This window comes from Canis lupus, chromosome 5, assembly GCF_003254725.2.
Source record: "Canis lupus dingo isolate Sandy chromosome 5, ASM325472v2, whole genome shotgun sequence".
NCBI lineage: Eukaryota > Metazoa > Chordata > Mammalia > Carnivora > Canidae > Canis > Canis lupus.
The window spans coordinates 36,903,397-36,918,268 of NC_064247.1; the positions used below are offsets into that span (position 1 = coordinate 36,903,397).

A 14,872-nucleotide genomic window follows, 5' to 3' on the forward strand; every position below is an offset into this window, starting at 1 on the left:
GTGCAATTTTTTGAGCCACGTATCCAGCAGGCATACATTCCCTTCCTGTGGATTCAAAGCAGCAGCGTGCCTCACATTCACTTAAAATACAATGAAAGACAGATGCTCGCTTTTCCTTCCTCGCTGCCGTAGTCCTGCTTTCACTTTGCTATTTCGAAGGCAGCGAAACCTTTCCCTCCGCGGAGTGCTACAGCGCAAAGCCCCTCTCTCTCCGGCCGCCACCCTCCCGCCCCCGCCCCCGGGCGACGCCGCCGTCCGCGCAAACTTTGCACGCGGAAAGGTGGGCAGCGGGGGCGCGGGACTACGAGTCCCAGAATGCACGGCGCCCGCCGCACAGGCGCAGCGGGGACCACCCCGGCCCGCCGGCCAGGAGCCTGCGGAGACTCCCGGGTCCCCGCGCCGGAGAGGGGCTGGGGGCGGGCGGCCGGGCGGACCTGGCCGGCGCCGAGGGCGGCCGCGGGCGTCGGCATGCAGGCGCGGCGGCGCGCGTGAGGAGGATGCGGCAGCGGGCGCCGCGGCGGGCGGAGGAGTAGGCGGCGGTGCCCTGGGAGCGAGCCGCGCGCGCGGGCCAGACGGCTCCCGGAGGCTCCCGGAGGCTCCCGGAGGCTCCCCGAGGCTCCCCGAGGCTCCGCAGTGCCGCCGCCGTCGCCGTCGCCCGGGAGGCTCCGCGCGGGAGCCATGTAACCCGCGGCGGGCTCCGGGCTGCTCCGTCCTCGCCCAGCTCCCGGGCCAGCGCGGCAGCGGGGCCACGATGAAGAAGCAGTTCAATCGCATGCGCCAGCTGGCCAACCAGACGGTGGGCAGGTAGGTGCCCCGGGGCGCGCAGGTGATGGAGCCCGCCCCTCCGGGGCCGCTCGCGGGCGCGCCCCCTCCTCCCCGAACTTCCCCGCCCCGGGAGCCCTTCTCCGGCTGCCAAGCGCAAAGTGTGACGCATCCTCCACCTGCGTCCCCGGCCGCCCCTCCGCCCCGTCCTCCCTGCCTTTCCCCGGGACTGCCCCTTGCCCCCCTACCCGCCCCCCACCCCGCGGCCGCCCGGCTTGCTGGAAACAGGTGTTTGCTCCGATTGTGCTAGAGGCTCCCGACCCGCAGCCGCTCTCCGACGATTCCCTCCCCTGCGCCGAGTTCAGGCTGCTGGGGGGTCCGGGGTGGGGTGCGGTGGGGTGGGGAGGGGGGGCAGGGAAGTGTTGGGCCTGGCCGGCTCGGCGGAGCGGAGCCTGCCCCTCCCGCCGTGCTTGCTCTCCGGGGACTGTGACTGTACGAGATGCCGGACCCCTGTCTTGGCCGGGTTTCTTAAGGCCGTAGGTGTCGGAGAGGGGATCGGAAGGGGTGAGGGGGAGAGGGGGCAGGGAAGGTGCTGCTGGAATGGCGCTGCTGTCGGCTTTGGTCCTGAGACTGATTTCAGTAGAGGGAGGGAGGCTGCAGAGAGGGAGGTCCAACTCCTCTGGAAGATGAGATAAGCAGAGGATCACAGCCAGGTAGGGGAGGGGAACAGAGAGGCCCTCTGGCCAGGAAGAGCCGGGCCCTAGGAGGCTGCGGGACCCAGCCTGCTGTCATCGCCGCCGTGAAAATGGGCTGCATCTGGGCTGGTGTCTCCGGGAGCCGCGCTCTGCAGGGTGCCAACATCTATTAACGTTACATAAGGATTCTGGTGGGTCTCTTCCAAGGCTAGGCATGCCGTGAACTCAGGGTTGTTGTTAGGTAGAGGGGATTTTTCGCGAAACTTCTGCTCCTGGGGAGGGATTTCCCTTGCTGCTGGGGCTGAGCAATTCAGGTGTGCGGTGCTAAAGCAAAGTGGAAAGCAGAGAGCCCAGCCTCGGGTGCAGTTCAAGTGCGAGCTCCACACATGGAGGGCTCTCCGCTAGGTTTACGCGGAAACCAAATACCTTTCTTGGGTGGCAAGTGGAGCCCGAACTGGCCTCTGGTCGAGTGGGGGTGGGGACATCCCTGGGAGACAGGGGACACTGAGGTCCCAGGTAAGCATACTGCCCTAATTACAGTGGGCATCTGAGGGCAGGGGATGCGGTGGCTTCTTACGCTTCCAGGGGACTCCAGATGGTTTCCAAGTAACAATATCTAAAATTGACTTGGATTCATTTCCCTTTCCCAAACACATGTGCTTTAACATGAGGGAGAATTTATGAATAGCAGAGTCAGATTAGCCCAGATTTCTGGCATGGTGTCGCCACGGATATAGCCTCACGTGGGCTGCTTTTTGATATGTTGGACACTGAAAAATAGTGTTTTCCTGTATTGGTCGTTTAGCAGATAGATGACCATCAACCTGACCTGTCTTTAAGATCTTGATTTCTGCACCACTCTCTGGGCTGGCATCAGGTATCACAGCAGACCAACTAAGCGATCAGGGCCATACACTTGGATTGCTCCTCTCGCTTGGTTTTGGGGTTCAGTTCAGTGCCCGAATGGAAATGTGAGGAAGGTGTTCAGGCTTTCTCTCTGGCGCCCCTGAAACCAACCAACTCTTTCTCTTTCCAGGACTTGTTTCAAGGTGGGAAGATTTATGAGCCTTAGGCATAAAGCCTTTTTTTTTTTTTTTTTAAACCCTCATCCACAGAGGGAATGACAAAGAGGGGAAATCGGGTTTCAGAATATGTGTGCTTATTTGTGTTTGTGTGTTAAGATTTTATTATTTGAGAGAGAGATGAGAGACAGCATGAGCAGGGGCAGAGGGAGAGGGAGAGGGAGAAGCAGACTCTCCAAGCGGGGATCCATCTTCAGGCGGGGCTTGATCCCAGGACCCAGGATCATGACCTGAGCTGAAGGTAGACACTTAACCGACTGAGTCACCCAGGTGCCGTAAGTGCACTTATTTGAAAGCGCATTCTTGGAAGTCCAAGCAACTTGTTAGCAAGAGGTACTTTCCACTTGTTTGTTGGGACTCTGGTGATGAGTGCTGTCTTTGTCAGGTGGCATTTGTTGTGTCATGTGCCAGGGAAAGTGGGGGCCCCTCCCTGGGGGCCCCTGCTTGCGTCTCACTGACATGTATCCATTTTGATGATCTTTAGTAGGAACTTTTTTTTTTTAAGATTTTTATGTATTTATTCATGAGAGACACAGAGGGATAGGCAGAGACACAGGCAGAAGAGAAGCAGGTGGAGGAGAAGCAGGCTCCATGCAGGGAGCCCGATGTGGGACTCGATCCCGAGACTCCAGGATCATGCCCTGAGCCTAAGGCAGATGCTTAACCGCTGAGCCACCCAGGCATCCCATAGTGGGAACTTTTTAAAGCAAAAGTCAGTTCATGTTACTTTGTTGCCTAAGGGTTTCCATTGGCATATTCTTGCACTTAGCATCCCAGATCTTTCCGGTGGCCTATCGGATGTTACCCACTTGACTCCTCTTTCTCTCTCCGTACTCATTCTATTTCACCTGCTCTTCATTCACTGTGATGTGGCCTCAGTGGCCTTCCTGGACCCATATGCACCAAGCTTATTTCCATCTGGGGGCTTTATTCTTGCTGTTTTCCTTTTTGGGCTGTGCACTGCCCATATTCTTCTTCCTCATCATTCAGGTTTTAGCTCAGAGGCCTTCGAGAGGCTGCCTTGCCCCAGTTGCCTTCTAGCCCCTCGTCCTGGTCATGTTTGTCACTGCGCCCCTCGCTCTGGAATAGTCATGGCTCTTGTCTTGTCTGCCTCCAGTAGAATGTATTAATCACCACTGTACGATGTTTGAAGCCCAATGCCTTATAGACATCTGATGCTTAGTTCATGCTTATTGAAGAGATTTTTTAAAAGGTTTTATTCATGAGAGACACAGAGAGAGAGAGGCAGAGACACAAGCAGAGGGAGAAGCAGGCTCCCTGTAGGGAACCTGGTGTGGGACTCGATCCCAGGATCCCAGGATCACGCCCTGAGCCAAATGCAGATGCTCAACCACTGAGCCACCCAGGTGCCCCTTATTGAAGAGATTAAAACCATTCACTGTAGGGCCCACACTGGTAAATCAAAGGGGTAGTATTTACTTACTGAGACTGCAGTGAGTCAGGGTCCTAATGTCCTTTTAAATTTCTTGAATCCATGGAAACATTTGGATTGAACGTTTGGGATTGGTAGACCATTTTATGGAGTTGCTTTGGTAAGCCACTGCATCCTTGTCCTTGGGTGTCTGGTAAGTGATGACTTTCTTTCCCGTCTTTGAGGGGTGACAAGCAATGGGCACGAGGATCGCTCCTCCCCACGGTTCTTTACCCACCCGCCTTCCATAAGTTGTTAGGTCCTGGAAGTCTTCTGAATCTAGAACCGCTAGGGACTGGCTCCAGTCACTTTAACAACGTAGCTGTTGCCGTGCTTTAGTGTCCTCTCCAGAGTCACTAACCTTTTCCCTCCAAGGGCTTGCATCTGAGTAGAGAAGGGCATCCACTGCTGGGAAGAGAGGTTATAAAACCCATTGCCCGTAACTGGGAAGAGCTTCTTCTTCTGGATGTGCTTCTCCAATCCCTGCACAGGTTCCTTCTGCTTTGAATTTTCCACTTTCAGTGTCTTCATTTCACTCCATCCCCTGGGAAGCATGCCAACCCCCCCACCCCCAAGTGCCTTATTCTGCGCTGCACCCTAGGAAATGCTGAACCAAGAGTAGCTGCAGTAGGCATCCTTGGACAAATTTTAACCAATCCTAGGTTACGTGTGCTGTGGCATGCATTCATATGTTCACCCGTTTCTTTATTCATTCAGTAAATATTTATTGAATGCCTGCCATGTGCCAGGCACTGCTGGGCTTCAGAAGACATCACAGCCATCACAACGCAGAGTAAAACAAAAATCCCTCTTCTCCTGGAATCTGTATTCTAAAGATGTGCTGTAGTTGCACCATATTACAATTTGTATCTTACTTGTTTTGCCCTCTAGACTTAAAGTTCACTGATGGTAGGGACAGCTAACTGCCCTAATGCCTGGCATAGAGTAGGTTCTGTGAAATTCTTTGACAACTGAATGAGCAAGTGAGCAGAAGGTCCAAGTGTTGTGGATCATAGAAATCGGGCAAAGCAGGTCCTGACACGATGCCCCTTTCAGTGTCGTGATGGAATGGATTTCCAGAGAAGTCGGCACAGCTGCCCTGCTGGGCTTTGGAAAGACAGGACAAGATTTAATGGGGGGGGGGGATTAGTTCACACATGATTTATATGCCATTTTGTACCTTCCAGAATGTCTGGGGTGAGAAGCATCCTGCAAGGCATTGAGTGTTTTTCTTCGAAGTAGCATTGGTTTGTGTTGAGTGGAATAAAGCCCTGAATGGAATTTTAGAGACCTGCTACATGGAAGAGACAAGAAGCAAGACTGATACCTTGATCTGGCGAGGAAGCTATTTTTCCCCCCACCAAGTCTGCACAATGAGGGTCCCACTGGCCTCCACGTTAGAGGACCATTATGAGGTTGAAGGGAGGCTGGCTTACATCAAATGCCAAGCAAATGGTTGATGAAGTTTACAGTCCCTCTCTTCCTCTTGCTCACTCAGTCCTCCTGATCTCCGAAAGGCTTCTTAGATTGTGACAGCCATTGTCCAGTGGTGGCTATGAATGGGCCCTGTGCCCCTGTGTGACAACGGGTCCTGTTCACGGTGTCTGAGAGTAGGCAAGGAGCAATGGAAGCTCGGGAGGGCAGCATGCAAATTCAAGAGCAGGGCATTTGGGTTGGATTAGTTGGTTTTGGAGGCTCTGAGCTGGGTGCAGAAGATAGAGTTTTGTCTAGAGCCCCACTTTCCATTCCTAGACTGCTAAGCATGCAGCCCCGAGTGAGCTTGGTTTCTGGTGCATGGCTTGGCTGAGCATCTTTGCTGCTGTGCAGCTCTCAGGACGCAACTGCAGCAGCCAGTGGTGTGGAGTTGGAGGCTGAAGGTGCAGAGCCTCGAGGTCAAAGCAGCCAAGCCAGTGAGGATCCGTTCCTTGAAGGTTTCTCTGAGACACGGCTTTGCCCATCAGCCCACCTCCTAAGAGCCGTGACCCAATCAATAAGGACATCAGGAAAAAGTCAGAACCAGTTCTAAATTAGTCCTCAGACTGCTTCATTCCCCACCTATTATGTATGCCTTGTGAATTGGACCTGTCAGCCCAACACAGGCCATGTCACGTCTTCCTTTCAGCCCAAGCAGGGCTGGGCAGACCCAGACTCATCCCCCAGGGAGCACTGTGCACATTCACTCGGTTTCAGAGCGAAGTTTTCCATTAGAGTTTTATGAAAGCTAATGTCTTGCCACCTGCTCTGGGTGCGTATCTGTGAGATAACAGAATGTACTCACCAATTGATGAGCAGGCTAGCAAATCTGGAAAGAATATTCTTTGCCTGTGTCTTCTGAGCTCCTTACTATGCAGATCTGCCGGCTCTCAGCTGTCTGCTGGGCTGCTCTCAGCAGTCCGCGTGAGGCTGACTGCCTGGACGTCCTGCAGAAAATCTGTTATCCCAGACCTGCAAGTCATTGTGAGACCCATTCGCTTCACCAGCAATTAACGACATCCCCTCTCACTTTAGCCTCTTTCAAAGAAATGTCTCTATTCGTTAATGTTTTTCGTAATAGGTTATAAGGACTACTTTTTTTTTTTTTAATCTCCACAGAAAGTGAATCAGTAGCCGTGTGAGTCAAACAGTCATTTATGATTGTCCCATTTCGAGGGGATTAGTAGGCATCCCTCTTATTAATAATGATGAAAAATTGATTTCAAATGCTGTGTTGATAATGACAGCAAGTCCTAAAATTGTGCTTCAGCTCTGCATCGAGTCAGGTGTAGGCCAGAGAGAAGGTTGCTGGGAGAGGCAGACAAGCCAGGGGCTCTCCCATTGGGCGCTGGGCATCTGAGTATGCTTGGCACCTGGGACCCCACTGCCTCTGAGAAGTGTGTGGCCATCTAGCAATTTAAAACTATCCTTTCTGTCCGGGAAGCAGATGTTTTTGCTTTCATTTTCCAACTTTAGAGTTTATTTTTAGAGTGAATGTTTATTTTCCCACAGAATTCAATTTACTTTTTTTAACTTTCTTTTTGGTTACATAAATGATATTTGTTTATGATAGGGAAGTTATAAACTTATAGATGGGCAAGAAGGAAGAACATGACCAGTAATCTCACTACCTGGGGAGCACATTTAATAGTATAGATATCATTTTCTAAGTTTTTAATAGGTATATATTCTTAAAAAAGAGAGACCATATTCTATATAATCTTCTGCAATCTGCTTTTCCCCCTCTGTGTACTACATCTTGAATTTCACCTCTGTCAACAACTGTATAACAACAACTGTGTACCTATAGTATAATTTTTCAAGGGTATATAGTATTCCATTTCAATCAACCAGTTTCCTTTTGCTAATCACGTAGCAAATACTTTTTGTTGGTTTGCTTTCCCAGCATGAAGCCTTAGAAGTAGAATTTCAGAGCCAAAGAGCCTGTGAGTTTTTAAGACCGTGTGAGTGAATATTTTATACACACAAACATACACACGTATTATATTTACATCCTCTGCAGAATTACCAAATTCTTCCCCTGAACCCTCTTAGGAAGTGATATCACAACTTTGTTAATGCACAAATGAAACACCTCCCTGTGCTTCTCTTTCATTTTCCAATGAGGTAGAACATTTTCTATGTTGACTGGACATTTCTTACCTTTTTCTGAATTGCCTGCATATTTCTTGCCCATTTTTCTAAAGTCATGTCATAACTGTTTGCCTATTGATTTTAGGTAATTTTTAATATATTAAACATATATGTATTTTATCATATGCCACCCATTTCCCTGTACTTTTTTTTGCCTATATGTCTTGTTTTATGTCTTTTAAAATTTGTGATCTTGAATCTATCAATTTATGGTTTGTGCTTAAATATTATGCTTAGAAATGTTTTTCCCAGACTGAAATTACATAAATATTCATGTGCTTTCATTACCATTTATACATTTAATTTTGCCATTTGATTTTAAATTCATCAGTCATTAATTTTGATGTATGGCATGACTAGGGTGTCACATTTAGCTTTTCTTTAAAAACAAAAAAGTAGTAGAGGTACCTTGGTGGTTCAGTTGATTGAGCGTCCAACTCTTGATTTGGCTCAGGTCATGATCTCAGGGTTGTGAGATTGAGCCCCGTATTGGGCTCTATGCTCAGCAGGGAGTCTGCTTGGGATTCTCTCTCTCCTTCTGTCCCTCCTCCTCCCCCCCAAATGAATAAATAAAAATTTTAAAAAAACCCAAGTAGTTACTCTACTATCAAATTTTTTTTTTCTACCATCAAATTGAATAATGGAGTTCAATCCCACTGTATTGAAATATCATCATGTACTAAAAGATTCATCTACTTGGATTTGTTTCTAGGATTTTTTTTTTTAAGATTTTATTTGTTTACTTGATGAGAGACAGAGAGCATAAGCAGAGAGAGTTTCAGGGAGAAGGGGAAGCAGGCTCCTTGAGGAGCAGGGACCCCAGATGGGGGGGATCGATCCCAGGACCCAGGGATCATGATCTGAGCTGAAGGCAGACACTTAACTGGTTGACTGACCCACCCAGGTGCCCTTGTTTCTAGGATTTCAAATTTATTCTCTTTACCTGTCAGTTGGCAGGAATGTGAGCTAGGCCCACCTGCCCAGGTGAGCAGCAGTGGGTTGATGTCCCATGGTTTGGGTGGGTGGAACAGTGGAGTTGGTCTAGTCCCAAATCTCAGCTTCATCCAGGGCAACTCCATGACTTGGCAATTAGAACTCAGCAGCTTTGCCTGAGGATCTTGTTGTGCCTTCACCACAGCTAATCTACAAATTATTCCCTTATAAATTAGAATTGCTTTTGTTTCCTTGGTTTTGCTTATGTGTTTATTTTTTCCTCAGCATTTTAAAAAGTGAGTGTATTAAGATGGAGAAGATTGACAATTTTATGCTAGTGAGTATGCTGAGAATTCTTCCCATGTGGGAATAGGGCATACTTATTCAAGTTTGTTTATGATCCTGTATGATAGTGTTTGTCTGGTTAAGTCGTACACAATTTTGCTTTTGTTTTTAGGTAATTTGTCATTGTCACTACTCTTGCCTTAGTGATTGGAAACTATTTATTTATTTATTTATTTATTTATTTATTTATTTTTTACTTTTTATTAGTGGAATAAGTAAGTGGTAAGAAAGTTACTGATTTTTGTGTAATTGTCTTCACAACCACTGTCATAAACAATCTCATTACTTTTAAATACTTTGTACAAAGTAATTGAAGCTGTTGACTTTTCCAGGTAGACCTTCATATTTTCTGCAGATAATAATTTTGCTTCTTCCTTGCCAGTATTTATACTTACTTTCTTGTCTAATTGCATTGTCTAGGACTTCCAGAATAGTGTTAAGATATTGGGGCAATAGGGATCCCTGGGTGGCGCAGCGGTTTGGCGCCTGCCTTTGGCCCAGGGCGCGATCCTGGAGACCCAGGATCGAATCCCACATCAGGCTCCCGGTGCATGGAGCCTGCTTCTCCCTCTGCCTGTGTCTCTGCCTCTCTCTCTCTCTCTCTGTGACTATCATAAATAAATAAAAATTAAAAAAAAAAAAATTAAAAAAAAAAAAAAAAAAAAGATATTGGGGCAATAGGTAGGCTTCCATGTTTTCTTACTACTCTCCATGGAAATGCATGATAATTGGCTTGAGAAATTTTGTTACCTATTATATAATTTTATTATTTTACTTTGGTTTTTCTTTGGTGCCAGAGTTAAATTTGATGTAATTATATTCTCATGGTCTTTAAAGTTCATCATATCTTTTCTCTTTAACTAATATATTCACTGAGTAATTTATACTATAAATATTTATTGAGCACTTACTATATTTTGCATGTTGTTTTCATTGGAGATACACTAGTGATAAAGTTCCTACCCATAAAACTTATGTTTTATGACTTTGACCTCCTACAGATTTCTAATATTGAACTCTCCTTGCCTTCCTGCAATGAATCTTATGACTATGATTTGTTAATTTTTAAAAATACACATAGATTTAATTTGTGGTTGTTTTATTTAGGATTTTGGCATTCAGTATTCATAAATGAGAGCATCTGAATTTTTTTCTTTTACTAACCTGCCAAATTTTGATAACCTTGTAAAATGAATTGCCCACTTCCTTTTGTTTCTGTGCAGTGAGTTAAGGAATTAACATGTTCATTGAAGGTTGGAAACAACTTTTCCAGGGCATTTTTTGGACATAGTTCTTTGACAGTTTTCCCAATTTATTCATTGGACTACTTACATTTTCTGTCTTTTCCTGAGTCATTTTTAGTAACATAGTTTGTAGGAAGGCATTCATTTCATTATTATTTTAAAATTTAATAGAATCTTCTTTGAGTATAGAGTTGTAGCTCCTAATTTGCATTTCTTTCTCTTTCTTCTTTCTTTTGCCCTCCACACTTGTGCCTATGAGACAGTCATTGTTTCTCTCCACCATGGATGTTTGCAGTTGTTGATTCTTATCATTCATTGTAGGAAACCGTGAGATCCTTCAGAGGAACATTTTTAGGCTAACAAACTTACTGTTGTCCACTATTTTTCATGCCAAGATTATTTTTTTTTTTAAAGATTTTATTTATTTCACTTCATGAGAGACAAAGAGGGAGAGGTAGAGAGGCCAAGGGGGAAGCAGGCTCCCTGCAGAGAGCGTGATGCAGGACTCAATCCCAGGACTCTGGGATCACAACCTGAGCTGAAGGCAAATGCTGAGCCACTAAGCCACCCAGGCACACCGATTAGTGTTTTTTTTTTTTTTTTTTTTTTTTTTTTAGTGCTTCCTACAGTGTGGAGAATAATGAGAACAGAAATTCTCTCTCATCTTGCTGTACTGGAATGTCACATGACCTACTTTATGAGATTATTGCCAGGGTTAAATAAGATAATAAATATAATATCCTTAGCATAGTCCCTGAGAAATAATAAGCCCTCAATAAGTGGTAGGTATTCTCACTATTCCTTGCTGTGCTGAAAGTCTCTTTGACATGAAGCATTCATTTTGATCTTATTTCTAGGCCTAAATACCTGAAAATTACAGCTTGAAATTCATACCCATTTATCTTATTTTCCCAAACCAAGTCCAGTTTTTCTGGGTTTAGTCACAAACTTGAAATAATCTGGAGGTATAGATAATACTCATGGCCCCATTCATTTGATACTCACTAATAGTTATTGTATTACTTGGGGTGGTCTAGGTTATGCCCCCATGACAGAAGCCCTCCATGTCATAGCAGTGTATGTCCCCGCTGGCAGCGACTGCAAGTAGTCTCCCCAGCACCCAGGCTGCCATAGCTCTGTTCCACACCTGCCTGTCTGATGACAGAGGCAGTAAATGAAGATGTGGTCAGTCTTGCATTGGCTCCTGGTGTTTTCTTCTGGAAGTGACATGTCATTGGCCAAAGTAGATCACCTGGCCATACCTCACTTGAAACAGGGGCAGGCAAAGACAATCACATGGACCCGGAAAGAATAGAACCACAAAAGCCACAGTTATGTCACCTGTAGCCAAGAATTGGGCTGGGTACTTCATAGGCATTATTTTTATGGACTCATTGCAACATCTGTATGAATTGGGTGCTATTTATAGCCTTATTTTATAGGTAGGGAGTGGAGGCTAGAAGTGGCAGACCAAGAAAGGGGCAGAGCCAGATTCCAGCAGGGTCCTAAGTAGGTCATACACAGGCAGAAGCTTCCTCTGGTCTGCTTTCCCTAACAGTGGATCTTGATAGCCTCGGGGTCCCTCCAGTTACTTCAGTTTAGGTGGTTTTGCAAATGCTAATTAACTGCTCTTGTCTTGAATAAAAATAAAAATGTCACATTCATTTAAGGTAATGGGTATCTTGTATGTAGCCTTAACCACAAAGAGCATGCAGTGAAATTTCTGCCAATAGAAAATTCTTCACTTTGTGTGTTCACTGCAGTTTCAGAGAAAGGGTAAGAGAAGTGCCCTTTGAAAGTATCATTATTATTATTATTATTTTAGCTCTGTGCTCTCAGTGGAAAGAAAGCACTGTGGGTAAATGCCAAAGCCCTTACAGCCTCCCGCATGACATAGTAAAGCAAAGAGACCTTAAAAAATAAGGAATATGTGAAGCAGACAGGGCTGTTAGCTCTGTCTCCTGGTGCATGTTGCTCTGATGGCAGACATACGTGTATACTCACTCGTTGTCCTAAGTGCTCTTTACTGAGTGTGCCCTGTGACAGATACTCATGGGGTGCTTTATAGATGGTGGTGCTTAATCCTCACACACTCACTGAGTAGGTTGTGAAATTTCTTTACTTCCTGCCCCAGCCTCAAAGCATGTGCATTGTTGCTGCTGTCTACCCCATTGCAAGTTGGCATTTGCTCCCAGACCCCCCCAGCTCAAGTGGCGATGTTCTTTAGCACTGTGCTCTAATGACTGTAGTAGGGGAGAAAGAAAAATTTAAACATCTTGTATTAGTGGAATGATTAACTGTGGCACATCTGTACACTTGTAACAATCTCAGTGTTTTCCTAACACTTAAAAAGTTTAAGGGCTTGAGAGAAATGTTTGAGAGAAAAAAACAGGATACAGAAGTGCATACAGAGTTGAGATTGCACAGTGTTAAAAAAAAATTGCATAGAAAAGACTGGAAGGAAATCTGGAAAGACTGGAAGGCTTTGCATGCAGTATTTATCTCTGGGCAGGCTTATGAGTGGTTTGATTTCTTGCTGCTTGTACGTTTAAAAAAAATTTCCAGATTCTTTAAACATGTATTTTATATGCTTATTAAAAAAAAAATTCCTACTGGGACTCAAAAGGGGGCAAAAGTAAAATGTAGCTGGAATTTCTTTTTAAGTTCAGGGCCCTGAAAGGTCTAAGTAAATATGCTTGAAGATTGGGGAGCCTGGGTGGCTCAGGGATTGAGTGTTTGCCTTTGGCTCAGGTCATGACCCTGGGTCCTGGGATCGAGTCCCTCATCGAGCTCCCCATAGGGAGTCTGCTTCTCCCTCTGCCTCTGTCTCTGCCTCTGTCTCTGTGTCTCTCCTGAATAAATAAAATCTTGAAAAAAATATGCTTGAAGTTCTCTTGAGCCTTGGTTTTTCAAACATGGGAAACTTCTTATCTTTATGCTCTGGAAAGGATGTCAGATCTCATTTTATAGAATAAAACAGTCTGCCATTAGGAGTGATATGCTTATAGCCTTTTAGGGTTGCTAATTCTAAAGACCCATAACATTTTGAAACTTTGCCTGCTTGACACGGGGCTGAGGACCAGTGGCTCCCCATGACAGGTCAGGGTTCTTCGGTTGCAGCCACAGAAATGGACTGTGGTTAATTTCATTTCTTTTTTTTTTTTTTTTGAGATTTTATTTATTTATTCATGAAAGACAGACGCAGAGACACAGGCAGAGGGAGAAGCGGGCTCCCTTCAGGGAGCCCGATGCAGGACTCCATCCCGGACCTTGGATCACGACGTGAGCCAAAGGTGACGCTCAACCACTGAGCCACCCAGGTGCCCCTGGACTGTGGCTAATCCAACCAGAAGAGAAGATTGGAAAGGATGGGGGTGGTTCACAGAATTGAAATGACCAAGTGGCGTTCCTGGAGCAGGACAACAGGACAGGCTCTTCAGAGGTCACCTTCAGAAAGGTTGCTTCCCCATTGTTATTTGTCATTGGATCACTCAGGTGATCTCAGTCACAGAAGTGAGTTCCCTTGGTTTAGTTTGGAGCGTGTGACCTGACCTTGCCCTCCAGGCAATGGTAGGGTAGGCAGCTCTCTGGATTGCCTGTCCCCAAAGACAGCAGTGGGGGCAGAGGCTGTCCCCAAAAGGAAAATCTAAGGCTTTTTCTCAAAGGACCAGAAAGAGGGAGTGGCTGTCTAGCACACCAAGATGTTGACCATCCTCTAGTCAATGACTCGAAGACCCTAACTTCATCAGTTTGCCAGAGATGTCCAAACTTAGCTGTAATCTAGAGAATGTGGCTCCTGGTATTCAGAGAAGTCATTTCCCACCCTTACATATCTGGTCAGTTACTATGAATCTGTCTCTAGATTATATTTACCCATGTCTTCTTTTTCATTTCTGAGTCTTAATTATAGTCTCCACCCTTGACTATTGCAGTGCCCTTCATTTGTGTTCTTGCCTTGAATCTCTCCTCTCTGACTTCCTGCAACTCTGGCCAGGCTATATTTTTGAATCCATGGACAGACAAATGCCATTTTCCTTCTTCATCAGGTTTTGCTCTGTGGGGGTGGGGACAGGGGAAATGCTAGGACTGTGGGAAGTGTGACACACTGTTGATCCATCTTAGAACTGTACAATCCGCATTTGTGTTTAAGGCTCTGAGAAGATCCACAGAAAAGAAAACTCTTCATCATTTGTGTCACTTAGAATGCTTTGAATTAAAGTAGCAGGTGTCATTTCAGAGCAGTTTAAAATATAAGGTAACTTTATTTCAAACGACAGGGCTTCCAGAGGTAGGGAGAGTCCAGCTGCCTTGTGGCTGGGGCACCTGGTGTCTTCTGTTCTTTTTTCCCTTGCTTTGCCTTTATCTTTGTAGTGGCCTTGGCTTTTTTTTCCTGCTCAGAATACAGCTGTTAGTGGCAGCTGACGTCATGAGCTTCCATGCTTATAAACCCAACAGGAGGCAAGAGAGATGCTGATGTTAGAATGTTTGTATCCACCTCGTGAAGGTGGAGCCTTGTGAATGGGATTAGTGCCCTGATGCAAGTGGCTCTGGAAAGCTCCTTTGTCCCTTCCACCATGAGAACACAAAGGTACTGTGAAGATCCAAAAAACAACTCCTCACCAGATCAGCTGGCATCTGGATCTTGGGCTTCCAGCCTCCAGAAATGTGAGAAATAAATTCCTGTTGTTTATAAGCCATCTGGTCCACCATGTTCTGTTAGATCAGCTCAAAGGGATCGAGACAAGAAGAGTT

General features: G+C 46.1%; 1 protein-coding gene across 5 annotated transcripts in view; it reads left to right on the forward strand.

Annotated features, from left to right (window-relative positions):
• Window positions 1–318: 318 nt before the first annotated feature.
• The window catches only part of ARHGAP44 (Rho GTPase activating protein 44), a 168,691-nt gene continuing 154,137 nt past the window's right edge, over window positions 319–14,872 (forward strand). For 3 of the 5 annotated variants that reach the window (XM_025428334.3, XM_025428335.3, XM_025428336.3), the window contains exon 1: window positions 319–804. In XM_025428334.3, coding sequence (XP_025284119.1) covers window positions 752–804 — 53 coding nt within the window. In that variant the 5' untranslated portion in view covers window positions 319–751. The remainder of the gene's footprint in view (window positions 805–14,872) is intronic. The other 2 variants (XM_025428337.3, XM_025428338.3) reach the window with 2 other exon arrangements.